The sequence below is a fragment of the Protobothrops mucrosquamatus genome, unplaced genomic scaffold (genome assembly GCF_001527695.2).
Source record: "Protobothrops mucrosquamatus isolate PMUCROS unplaced genomic scaffold, P.Mucros_1.0 scaffold1, whole genome shotgun sequence".
NCBI classification, from domain to species: Eukaryota; Metazoa; Chordata; class Lepidosauria; order Squamata; family Viperidae; genus Protobothrops; species Protobothrops mucrosquamatus.
The window spans coordinates 5,303,167-5,315,752 of NW_015386388.1; the positions used below are offsets into that span (position 1 = coordinate 5,303,167).

The 12,586-nt window shown below is 37.6% G+C and overlaps 1 protein-coding gene across 1 annotated transcript in view; it reads left to right on the top strand.

Moving 5' to 3' along the window:
• HAP1 (huntingtin associated protein 1) overlaps positions 1 to 12,586 on the top strand; it is a 63,052-nt gene that overhangs the window by 6,849 nt on the left and 43,617 nt on the right. Inside the window, exon 3 of the mRNA XM_029287363.1 lies at positions 6,672 to 6,866. Coding sequence (XP_029143196.1) covers positions 6,672 to 6,866 — 195 coding nt within the window. The remainder of the gene's footprint in view (positions 1 to 6,671; positions 6,867 to 12,586) is intronic.

Genomic DNA, 12,586 nt, shown 5'->3' on the forward strand with positions numbered 1-12,586 from the left:
GAAATAAAGGAAAGAGAGGAAAGAGAGAAAGGAAAGAGAAAGGAAGGAAAGAGGAAAGAGAAGAAAAGAGGAAAGAAAGGAGAAAGAGAGGAAAGAGAAAGTTAGAGGAAAGAGAAAGAGAGAAAGAGGAAAGAGAAAGAGAGAGAGGAAAGAGAAAGAGGGGGAGAGGAAAGAGAAAGAGAGAGGGGGGAGAGGAAAGAGAAAGGAAAGAGAGAGAGGGAGAAAGAGGAAAGAGAGGGAGAGGAAAGAGGCATAAAATAATTCATTTGCATTTAATTGTAATGGTTCAAAGAATGTTTGGAAAAATGTTCGGCCCTCCAGCACGTTCACTTCATCCAATCTGGCCCTCTTTGAAAAAAGTTTGGACACCCCTGACTTATACCCATTGATTTAGTGACCATTCATAGTTACACAATGGCATTGAAAAAATTGACTTTTTCACACTTGCAACCCTTACAGGATCCCCATGATCACTTGATCAAAATTCAGACACTTGGCAACTGGCATGTATTCATGACGGTTGCCAATGTTCCCAAGGATCATGTGATCCCCTTTTGCAACCTTCTGGCAAGCAAAGTCAGTGGGGAAGCCAGATTCACTTAACAACTGTGTTACTGACTTAACAACTGCAGTGACTCACTTAACAGCAAAGCAAAGTTCACTTAACTGTCTCGCTTAGCAGCAGAAATGTTGGGGTCAATTGTGGACATAAATTGAGGAATAATTGTATATAGTAGCCAAAGTTATTTTTGTAGCAGCTAAAATAAGCAATGATTAACATCAAATGTAACTTCATAATCATTCAATTCGTTCAATTTTTTTTTATGTTATGTGGTTATTTCTATTGCCGATCTTTGACTGTAAATAAGACATTTGGCTGATTTATGCTACTCCTACATCACCAATTGCCAAAGTCCCTGGATTACTAGAGGTCAAGGCCTATATTTTGAAGCATGCTTATAAGCCAAGGATCCCTCTATTGAGGGGCTGAAAGGTTAAAAAAAAGGGGGGGGGAGGGAGCTTGAAAGAAGAAAGAACAATTTGGTGCCAAACCAATGGCAGCAGTCCTTTTAAAACATATATTTCCTGCTAGTACCTCAGCAATGTATATTAACATTTATCAAGACAGACAAGACCTGCTGTATTTATCTTGAATATTAGGGTCAGAGATAAGGATAATTTGTATAAAGTTTGTGTCAGAACTGCAGTCTTGGTCGGGCATTTCCTGGTTCAGAGTTTATTTAGCTTTTATGTTACATCATTCTTTGAGGATACTGAGTTAAGTACTAATAAGGAAATGAAATAGTATATTGTTTTATAACATACTATACAACCTTTCTGCCTAACTCTCTGCCATCTTTAGCCTAGATTCTTTTTCTCGTGGACTCAAACTTAATATGTATCATATTCATATAAATGATTGTAGATAAAATTACAATCACAAACCTCCTGGTTCACTAAACTGATGAATTTTGTAAGAAGCTGTGGCCTTCCTGTCTCTTGTGTAACAGAGGAAAGATCTAAAAAAAGAGCTGCCCAAAGAATTAAGGATATAGAAGCACAAAATGACATAGCTATCTTTAGTAAGGTGGGCAGCTTGACATGTCTGAGCAAATACAGATACAAATACTTTTCAAGCAGACAGCTGTTTGAAGTTATACCTGCCAAAACATCTTAGGGAGATAGTTACGCGAGTGAGATTTGAACAGCTTGACACAATGGTCAGATATGGGAGATCCCACTCTATACCCTATAAAACAGAGGTCCCAAATCTTTTGGGCACCAGGGACTGGTTCCGTGGAGAAAGGTTTTTTCACAGACTGAAGGGTGCGTGGTTTTGTGTGCTGCCTGCATCCCACGGATGGGGCTTTGCTTGTTTGTACGGACCGACTGCTGGCATCCGCGGCCCGGTACTAGTCCACAGACCGGGGATTGGGGACCCCTGCTATAAAAGAAGACTCTGCATCTGTGGAGCGGCAGAGATCGAGGACCTGGCTTACATCCTATTTGATTGCTGCCTGTATAAGAGGGTGAGAGACAGGTACCTTGGCCTATACACTGAACGAATGACCCATTGGGATCCCCATATCAAAATAACTTAACTTATGTGTGGCCAGAATTTGAAAATCACATTTAATACAGCACAGTACCTGAGCAAAATGGTTCGGTTGAGATTGGCATATATGAGACTGTGTGGGGTAGATTGTAGACGTGATAGTGAAATATAATTTTATCATGTTTTATTTATCTACATATTAAATTACTGTATTTTATTCCTATTCAATTTTAAATTATTTTTATCACATTTTAGTAATAAAGTGTGTTTGGAACTCTGCACCTTGGTATGGCCCATGGGCTAATCAATAAAGCAATTAATTAATTAATTGATGCACTGTAAATTTGGTTCATCCACACTATTGGTTTTTAATGGTCTTTGGGAAAGGATAATGGGTGGAATTTCAAAATGTATTAATCACTGCTAGTTCTGCAATATATAATAGGAACAGTTTAAGGATAGCTACATAGTGCACAGAAATTTTCTTGAGGGTGATACACAATTTATGAGAATCTTGCTATTTGTTTTGCTCATGTAGGGTAAGTAGAAGAAATGTTTAGTCCATTTTGAAGAGGAACCAATTTACAAGTTTGGGCAATGCTTGTGGGATTGCTAAAAACCAAAGCATCCTAAATTAAACTTCTGGCATTTCAATGCGTGGTTGAGAACTTTCTCCTTGTGGATACAATCTGACTTGAAGTTTAAAAACATGGAAGGCAATAATTACAGCTTACTAACTTACTAATTACAGTAAATTAGTAGGTGAAAATAAATTGAAGCCACACAGAATCTTGTGGCAATTATTTATTGGCAAAAAAATTTGGACAACAGTCTCTGGGCTTTTATGAATTGTAATCTGTAAAAGCTTATGCTTATGAAGTTGTATTTAGGATGCTATAAAATTCTTTATTATTATTACTATAAATATGGCTAGGCTCAGGAAACCCCAAAAAAGGCTGTCAAATGCAAAATCATCTCCTTTTCCTTGAATATTCTTTTTTATTTCATTGTTACTTAGGTGCCAACAAACAGGAGTTGATTCCTGATAACTTACAGAGTGTCCTAGCAACTTTATAATTTCATTCTCCTACAAAGTGGTTTGTGTTTTTGTGTGGGCATAGTAGTTGTTAACATCTCAACTAGCTCCCCTAAAGTATAAATTTCATAGATTGTACACTCTCTATAGAGAAACTCAGTAATCTACAATCTATTACTATCTATCTATAGCAATCTGTCACATTTCTGCCTCTCACTGGCAAATAATAAAGAGTTTTCTGGAAAAAAAAGAGGGATCAAGTTGGTCTAAAGGCATGGAGTTTACCCAAAGGTATTCCAAAAATTAAGTTCTAATAAGATTTATATGACAAGTCAACATGGGCCATTCTCTTTCACAAAAAGGTTCCTCTAGATCTGTATTTTTGACCCTGACTACTTTAAGATGGATGGACTTCAACTCTTAGAATTCCATTGACAGCATTCTGGGGATTTGAGGTTCACATGTTTTAAAGTTGCCAAGGTTGGGAACACAGATTTTGGGTGTAATCTTTGAGTGCAACAAGTACAAACCTGACGTCTCCACAAGATTGCAGTATGCCACTCCCAGGAAGCAGTTTGATAGCCAACTTTGAATTGAAATGAAACAACTTGCACCTGATTGGAGCCAATTACAAAATGTTTCTAATTGCTTTGTGGTTAGTGCTGGATGAGGTTGAGCTGACCTTGCATTTAGCTTCTAGCAAGGGGATAGGTATGCTTAGTTGGTATTGTCCTAGCAACTACTCGTTCTTCATTTCTGTCATCATCTCCTGAGCTACAATATTATCATACAATCGTACAATCTACAATCATAAAATGGTAACAAAGAATAGAATGGAATTTTGAAGCTATCGACTCCAATCCCCCAATACTACAAGGAATGCAGAAGGGGAAGATTTTGCCTCTGCTGCATACATTCTTTTCTCCAGGGGCCAGACTGACTCAAATTTTTCCCATAGGATTTGTTTTTCATATCCTCGGATCATTTCCTTCCTTTATTCAGATTTCCAAAGAATATAGAGAGCCAATAATGGTAACCTCTTATTCTTTGTGTCAAATGCTCTGTAGAATAAGAAGTATTTCATATATTCACCACCAAGAACATAATCTTACAAGATAGAACTACTGCCATCACAACTAAATGCTCTGTAAACCCACATCTTACTGACCTGTCAATACTGACTGGAAAGTTGGTCTAACATAACTGGCAGTTGCCAGGCAGCTGCCTTGAAGCTAAAATGTGAGGCAATTTACTTTCTTGGGAGCTAAATAGCCTTTAAGAAACCATTTAAAGGATGCTTGGTGTATGTTTATTTTATCCCGCTATTGTTTCTGGCCCCACTTTTAAAAGAATACCAAATTCTGCCAACCCAGTTTGTCAGAAATTAGGTATATATACACACAATATATAGGAATGTCTGTGGAGATTCTCAGTCATCCAGGTTACAGTTGTCTCAAAGGTGCTTTTTCAAAAGGCAACTGGACTGTTTTTCCCTGAGTTTTTCTCTCAGAGAAAAAAACAGTCGAATTCCCTTTTGAAAAAGTACCTTTGCAATAACCGAGAAAACCTCTATTCTTGCTATGTTTATTTGCCCATGAAAATCCACAAGGTGGCGGCAGAGTTCTTTTTTTGCAAGAGCATTGCTTAGACCAGTTTTTTTCCAACTTTGACAATATTAAGATGTGTGGACTTCAACTCCCAGAATTCCCCAGTGAACATGAGAATGGAATTCTACATATCTTAGTGTTGCCAAGGTTGAGAAACACTGGACTAGATTGTTCAATGATATTTGTGGGATGAGCAGAGAAACAGAAATAAATTTTCCATGGAGAGAGAGAGAGAGAGAGAGTTAAGTTAAAATATTTTAAAAGAGTTGTGTAGCTATTTGCACATAAGACACCCCTCTGGTTTTAAATAAAATTTTCACTGATGTGAACCACTTCTAATGGTTTTATATCCGTGTCTATATACTTTTCATGGCAACAGTATACAAGGAGCTTCATGGATTTTATCTGAAAAATAATAAAATTAATAATAGGTAGATATAGTACAAGTAATCCTTGATGTACAACCATTCATTTAGTGACCATTCAGAGTTACAACAGCAACTCAGTCCAACAATAAAGTGATTTATGACTATTCCTTGTACTAAAACCATCACAGCACCCCTATCGTTACAGGATCAAAATTTGCACACTTGGCAACCAGCATGTACATGTATGTATGCCTGTAGGTAGGCATGTAGCAGTGTCCTTGAGTCACGCAATCACTATTTGCAGTTTTCAAACCAGCTTCCAACAGGCAAAGTGAATGGGAAAATCAGATTTACTTGACGACTACGTGATTCACTTAACAACCCAGTGATTTGCTTAACAATCATGACAAAAATGGTCGTAAAATCAGACTAGACCCATTTAACAAACACTTTGATTAGCGATGGAAATTCTGGTCCTAATTGTCGCCTTAAGTCAAGGAATAAGGGCAGTTCAAATCCCTTTGTTGTAAGTTGTCCTGTTTATTTTTTTTTAAAAATGATTCAACAGCTTAAGAGAGCAAATCACTCATTTTAAGGGAACGCGTTTTTGATTTCCCATTATAATGTTTGGCAAAATGTCTTATAATGTACTTTAAAATAAGTTAGAGTTGCATAATCTTGTGGCCAAACCCTTGTTCACTTAATGTGACCAAATCACTTTGAAGATACAATATACAGTAATTTTACTAGGCCTGCAAGCAATATAGTATAAACTAGCTTCCAGCAAAGCATCATCAGCTTGCCAGGCAGACATGATCAAAAGCAGAAGATTGCTCAATGCCCCAAAGTGGAAGGATGCCTCGATTCCCACCATGGACGAATGGTTACAAAAGCTGATGGAATTAGCAGAAATTAACTGTGCTGAAAAGAACTTAAGTACTTTTGTTTCTACTTAGAAACCACTTCTGGACTTGTGCCTGAGGTGGGAAAAAATGATATCATGATTTTGGGTTTTACCGATTAGACTGATTTGCTGATACAGAAATGGCTAATGCATACTATAGAAATGTAAAAAGTTGAGATTCGATTTTAACGTCTGAATTTACTGCAACAGAGAGTTGGAAGTCAATGCCTTTTGTTTCTTCCCCTCCCTTTCTTCACCCCTTTTTTGTTTTCCGTTATTCTACTATTGTCCCTTACTATTTGCTTTTGTATTTTCACATCATTTTATGATATAAATAAATAAAACTAATATATATGGGGGGAATCTCATAGGTTTTATAGTGAATGCATCTCATCTGACGAGGGGTACCTTTTATCACTAGAGTAACTTACATCTATTGTCAATCTTTAATTTTCTTGCCTTTAGTGTATTGCAAAATTTGAAATCGGCTTAGTTTCCCCAACATTCAAATCATAGTATAAATAGCACACCGGCTGAAATGGCGCAATATGGTAAATTGCAATCGAGAAAAGCTTGTGATATTCTATAGCTAGGTACATCTTACAGACAATTCAGCTTCTTGAGACCAAAGGGCTTGCCTCATTTTCCCCTTTGCTAATCAAACCATCTCCCTTTGTCTCTCCTCATATTTTGTCATCAGATTTCTGCAACAGCAGCAATCTGCCCGAAGTGGAAATCATCAGCCTTCTGGGGGAACAACTGCCCTTGTATAAACTCCGGGCAGACACAGTATTTGGATATGACCACAAAGATTGGATTCAGACACCCCTGGTCTCATCTGATGCTGCTGATGCCCTCACATTCAAACAGGTCGACGAGACCCTGAAATACTTCTGTAAGTAACGTCTGGGGAGAAGTCAAATCGATCCATGAGTATAACAATAATTCTTAGTTTTTAAATTTCTTTTTGACTCCTTAGAGTAGGGTATATATGCTATTTTGGAAAATTACAGTAACTTTATGAGGTAAGTTGTTATTATAGGTGTGGTGCAAAAGGAGAAGCTGGGTGTCAGCTGTGAGATAGTGATCTGATTGCAGTTGGGTCTAGGAAATTCTGAAAGAACTGAGATGAGGCTTCAGTAAAATAATTCCCACTTCCTAACAGCTATCCTATTATGTTGCTCCTAGTGGTATATGTCTACACCACTGCAGAACTCAACTGCTGGGCTTTTGACTTTGTGGATCACATGGTATATCTTTCTTACTCATGAAAATTTAAGCATTTTTACAGTACTCAGAAGGGCTAGCTCCTTGCCAATCCTTTTTTTATTTAATTAAGCTACCTTAAAAAAAAAGTAGTCATTTGTGATAAAGGAACAAGAAATGTTCCCGAGGATTGTTATTTTGAGAATCTGTAAAAAGAACAAAAGAAAGACCTGATTTTTCACAAGGTGAGGTGAGACTGATACCACTGCATTGTATATGTTTCTGTGGAAATAATTCCCACTGGGTTCAGGAGAGTTTAGGAAGTTATCTTAGTTCCTAAATCTTTCTTAGGACTCAGTGTGTCCATTATGCTATTTTTCAAAGCATAGTTATAAATCTCAACCAAGATAATCCAGTTGGACAGACTCATCAACAATGAACTTCCTAAAAGTCAAGTAGCTTTGAAGGTGCTGTGGATTTTTATGGGGCAAATACTGTCGTGAGAACTTATTAACCTCCTTTGTTCGGTTCTGGATTGCCCATCTGCTGAGCCTGCATAAATACACTGAATCATAATCACTAGGTTTGAATTGCACACGAAGCCGCAAAAAACTAATCATTTCTGATGTGGTCAGCAAACCATTACCGCCACCTCTGCCCTGCTGCTTTGTGAACTTTTTACCTGGTTTTGTTTTGATTTTACCCTCTGAGTGCTTGGTACATTTAGGAAGATGCTTTCCAGTGAATTAAACCTTTGAGCTGTTGTTTAGTCCAGAGTGATCTTTGTGTGGAATGAAGAGGTCAGGGCAGTTTCTAATTTGCGTTATTTGAAATTTTCCAGCTTCTTCAGAGATGAGCAATATTATGTTGTGTATTATTTTTACAATGTTTTAAAATCATTTTATATTTTACTAAATATGTTTATGTATGTGTGAATCTATATATATTTCTTTTATCCCTTATATTCTATAATGTATACAGACATACAGTGTGTGTGTGTGTGTGTGTGTGTGTGTGTGTGTGTGTGTGAGAGAGAGAGAGAGAGAGAGAGAGAGAGAGAGAGTGTGTGTAAAATCTCCTTTATCCAATCTATCCTGTAATGACAATACATATGGAAACAGAACCCAGGATTAACCCCCCCACACACACACAAACACACAAAGCATCTGCTCTGCTGTCCTTAAGCCTAGCACTACTGGTCTCTTGTCTCTTCATCCATAAAGAATAGCAGCAAAGCTAACTTTTCTTCCATTCCGTTTTTTCTAAACTCAATTTTAAAACACGGGGAAAATCTGTCTATGTTTCCATCCAGCCTCTTAGGTGTTTTTAAAGTTTTAATTTCATTTGCCAATTTTAAAGCAATTCCACATAAAATCTTCTACATTTCTTTCTCCTGAGGACTGAATGCTACTATGCTTTTTTCCATCAACTCTCATTCTTCCCCATCTTCCCCACCATAACTGAGGAACGGGGGCTGTGAAGGGGGAACTGTAGGAAGAGGGTGAGGAGAGACTGGAAGTCCCCACCACAACAATCATTAAAACAACAACAATAAAAGTAGCAGTATGTTTTAGCTTTCAAATTGGCCTGTGGGCCTTCTCATTAGGGGGCCGAAGTATTTGAGCTTTCAGCTTCAGTATCTCTCCTTCCAAAGAACAGTCAGAGTCGATTTCATAAGATTGACTGATTTAATCTTGCAGTCCAAGGGATTCCCAAAAGTCTTCTCCAGCACTACATTTTAAAAGCAATGGAACTCCTTATAGGTATATGTTTTTAATTCTTTGTCCTCAGTCAGAGCAGCCGTTGTGGACTATTTAAATCTATTAATTGCCCAATGGACTATCCGCAGCGAAGGGGCAAATGCAGCTAAATTATTTTCACTCCATATCAGACAAATGGGCTTTTCCTCATAGTATGTATGCAGTTGTGAACCCTTGCCATGACAATCAAATGCCAACCTTACCAACTATCTGGTCTTCAACCGATATCCCTAGTTCTTCTCTTTTCTCTTACCCTCTATGAATTAAGCTCATTTTAACAGATCAATTTAGGAGATTTGTAGACTTCTGTAGAATATACTTGTATCTGCACACCAGGGCTTTCTTGCAGCCCTATTTATGCCCTTTTCTGTATTTCCTCACGGGAAGACCTGAAAGGCCAAGTTGAGGACAGATTATCAAGGAGAATATCTACATGATCACTAAGAGTTGACAGTGATTTGATGGTACATAGTCAGTCTGTGTTTCCTACTTCTATAAGAAACTCTTTAAGGAACAGTCCTTTCTTAAGGACTATTTTACAAGCAGATCCCTTGTTCTCAAATGTCAAACTTTTGAATTAGAAAGAGAGAGCCATACCATATCAATCTGTTGCTTTGGGAAGGATGATTTGATTCCCAATGAATTTTTTAAAATGCATATGCTCTATTCCACTCTAGATAGCAAGTAAATATGTTTAATTAAAGATTGATTTTGCACCATCAAGTTGCATCACCCATTTGCAGGAGTGCCCCATTAGAAGCATATCAGCAGATAAAGTTATTAATGATTTTATCATGGATTTTTGACATAGGAATGCCTGAAGCATATAATTGACATAAAGATTAAAAAGCATTGGGGCTAGGATACAACCCTATGACAGTGAATGTTGGTTCTACGAGCTTATAAATTGATTTCCAAATGTTTCATTACCAGGCTAGGTAACATCTTCATCTCCACTGAAGATGTTACCTAGCCTGGTAATGAAATGTTCGGAAACCAACCCACAAACTTGGAAAATGAACCTTCACCCTCATCCTACACCCGAGCTACAGATAGTCACCACTATTGCAAATATAATGGTATCTAATACCATTGTGGGTAATTATATTCTTGGAGAACCATTTACACTTGTACAGATTTTCAAATGGGTGTTTGAATAGAGGGTTAGGCCTTATCCAAAAATAAGAGTCTGGGTTCCATATTTAAGGTGGCCAATTTCTCCCACAAAAAGTTTAAAGAGTGCACTGAAATCTATAAAAGTGGTAAACAGTTTCTTGCCATTAGTTAATTGTTTTGTTATGAGATGGTATAAAATAAAAAAATTGTCTATTGTGGAATGCTCTGGTCTAAATGTCTATGGAGATTCTTAGTCATTCAGTTCATGGTTGTCCCAAAGATGCTTTTTCTCCAAACAGCACTGTCTTTCTTGATTTGCCTTGAAGATATTTCATTTCTCAACTAAAAAGCTTCTTCATTTTTAACTAATTGATGGGAAATAGGATTTATAAGCTTCTCAGCCAGCCAGCCAGCCATTAACACTCTGAGGATCTTGAAACCACCTGGGGGCTAATCTGTGTCCTCAGAGTCACCTGAATCAGAGTGCAAATGAGTGTGGAACCATTTTGAGATTGCTGAAAGGACTGCATTGTAAACAGAAGATTTTTGTTGTTATTAGTTGCGAAGTTGTGTCCAACCCATTGCGACCCCATGGACAACGTTCCTCCAGGCCTTCCTGTCCTCTACCATCTTCTGGAGTCCATTTAAGCTCACGCCTACTTTCTTCAGTGACTCCATCCAGCCACCTCATTCTCTGTCGTCCCCTTCTTCTATTGCCCTCAATCTTTCGTTGAGAGAGGACTGTTCGGTTTTAACATAGATAACCTATTTGATTCCTCTTTCAAACCAATGATCCTCTCTGTCCAGAATGTGAGCCTTGTTATCTTTAAAATAACACGACCCTTGTCTTTCAGATGTAGATGGAACTGCTGAATTCTGTCCTGATGCTTTGGTTCTCCTGTGTTGTGCCATACATTTGTGGAATGGTTCTTTTGTTTCCCCAATGTACAAATCTGCACCCGCCTTGCTGCATGTACCACATTATTCTGTTTGTGCCTGGGTGTTTTGTCGTTGAGATGAACAAGCTTGTCTTAATGTGTTCCTAGATTAAAGTATACACTTATATTTTGTTTGTTGAAAATCCTGGTGTGCTTTTCCAATATTCCAGTCTAAATGCAGCTTGTTCTTTTGCTAACAGATTTCTTTCCACTACCCAGTTTTCTATTTTGTTCAAAAGATGTTTTGCATACATTTTAGCCATAATTCCAGGCTATCAGTTTTTTGTAATCACATCTTATTTTTAAAATTTTAGTGTGGGTTTTTTTAATGTTAAGATCCTGAGTCTGGCATATTGCTGCCAGCAGTAACTTTCTGATACAGTATGTAAACAGAATCAAACCAATTTGAATTTACTTGCTGTTAGTTTCTGGTTTGATATTTGTGTTTTTCACTGAAAACTTTTAAATCATAAATCAGTGCAATGGGTCGGGATTTTATCTGCACCTTGGATAGAGGAGGAAATTGAGTTTCTCCGAGTTTGGGCCTGTTCTGAATTCAGCAAGATGGATATAACCTTAGCATCAACCTTAGCCTAACTGAGCTTTCTATTCCACCTTACTTTAAGATTAGCTAGTCGCCTCTAGTGAAGCATAACTAGATCAGATCTGCCTTAGAAATGGACTGTTTGGTCATCATTGCTACCCTCCCTCATGTGAGCTTGGATGTCAGAACAAACCCAGTCTTGTTTTATGCAACATACATGTAATCTAAAACACTGCTATAGTTTCCTGAATAATATTTAAAAGGATACATAAAATTAGGTGCTTTACCTTCTAAGTATGGAAGATTACACTTATAAATTAAGGAAACAAGTTCTGAGCCTGATGTATTTCTTTTAGAGTCTCTAGAGAGCCATGATGGATCATTTATAAGATAATCCTCAGAGACAGCACCCAGGCATACAAAATCTTCTAAAAAGGTACCAACCCTAGCAGTAGCTTTGGGTGATATTAGCAGAAAGTAGGAAGTGTGGTGGTAAATGTATGTTCAGTAGAACTATTTCAGAGAATTTATACGAAATTCTATAGCTAAATATTGGGGAAAGTCATCTCCAAAGACCAATTCCTGCCCTTGCCAACCCAGCTGTGCCTTGGTAAGTGTAGTCTCTCCTCCTGGCCTTTAGTCTATTTCCTTGAAGCATTAGAACAGGATCTAAAGCCTGGTAATTGAATCTTTTTCTTATTTGTGGTAAAACCATGCCTCTTGGAATGCTATGAGGTCAAAATTAGACAAGAACTCTCTCGGGTCCCCATTCATTATCCTATTTTTCAAGCCAGCGATATTTCAAATCAGTAACTGGATAAAACTAAGTAATGTAATATTAGTGGAGATGATTGGGAAGGAATTGGAATTTTGAATTGAAGGACATGCGTTTTTTGAATGAGAGTGATGTTATCCAAAATTCCTTCAGTGTCAAAAAAAACCCACTGGTTTGAAATTTGTCTACCTTTATCTCTGCCTTGCTGTTTATAAGCTCTAGTAGATTTTGAGATGAGCAGCAATTTGGGTGGAGTACTTTTGCAGTTTGGCAACT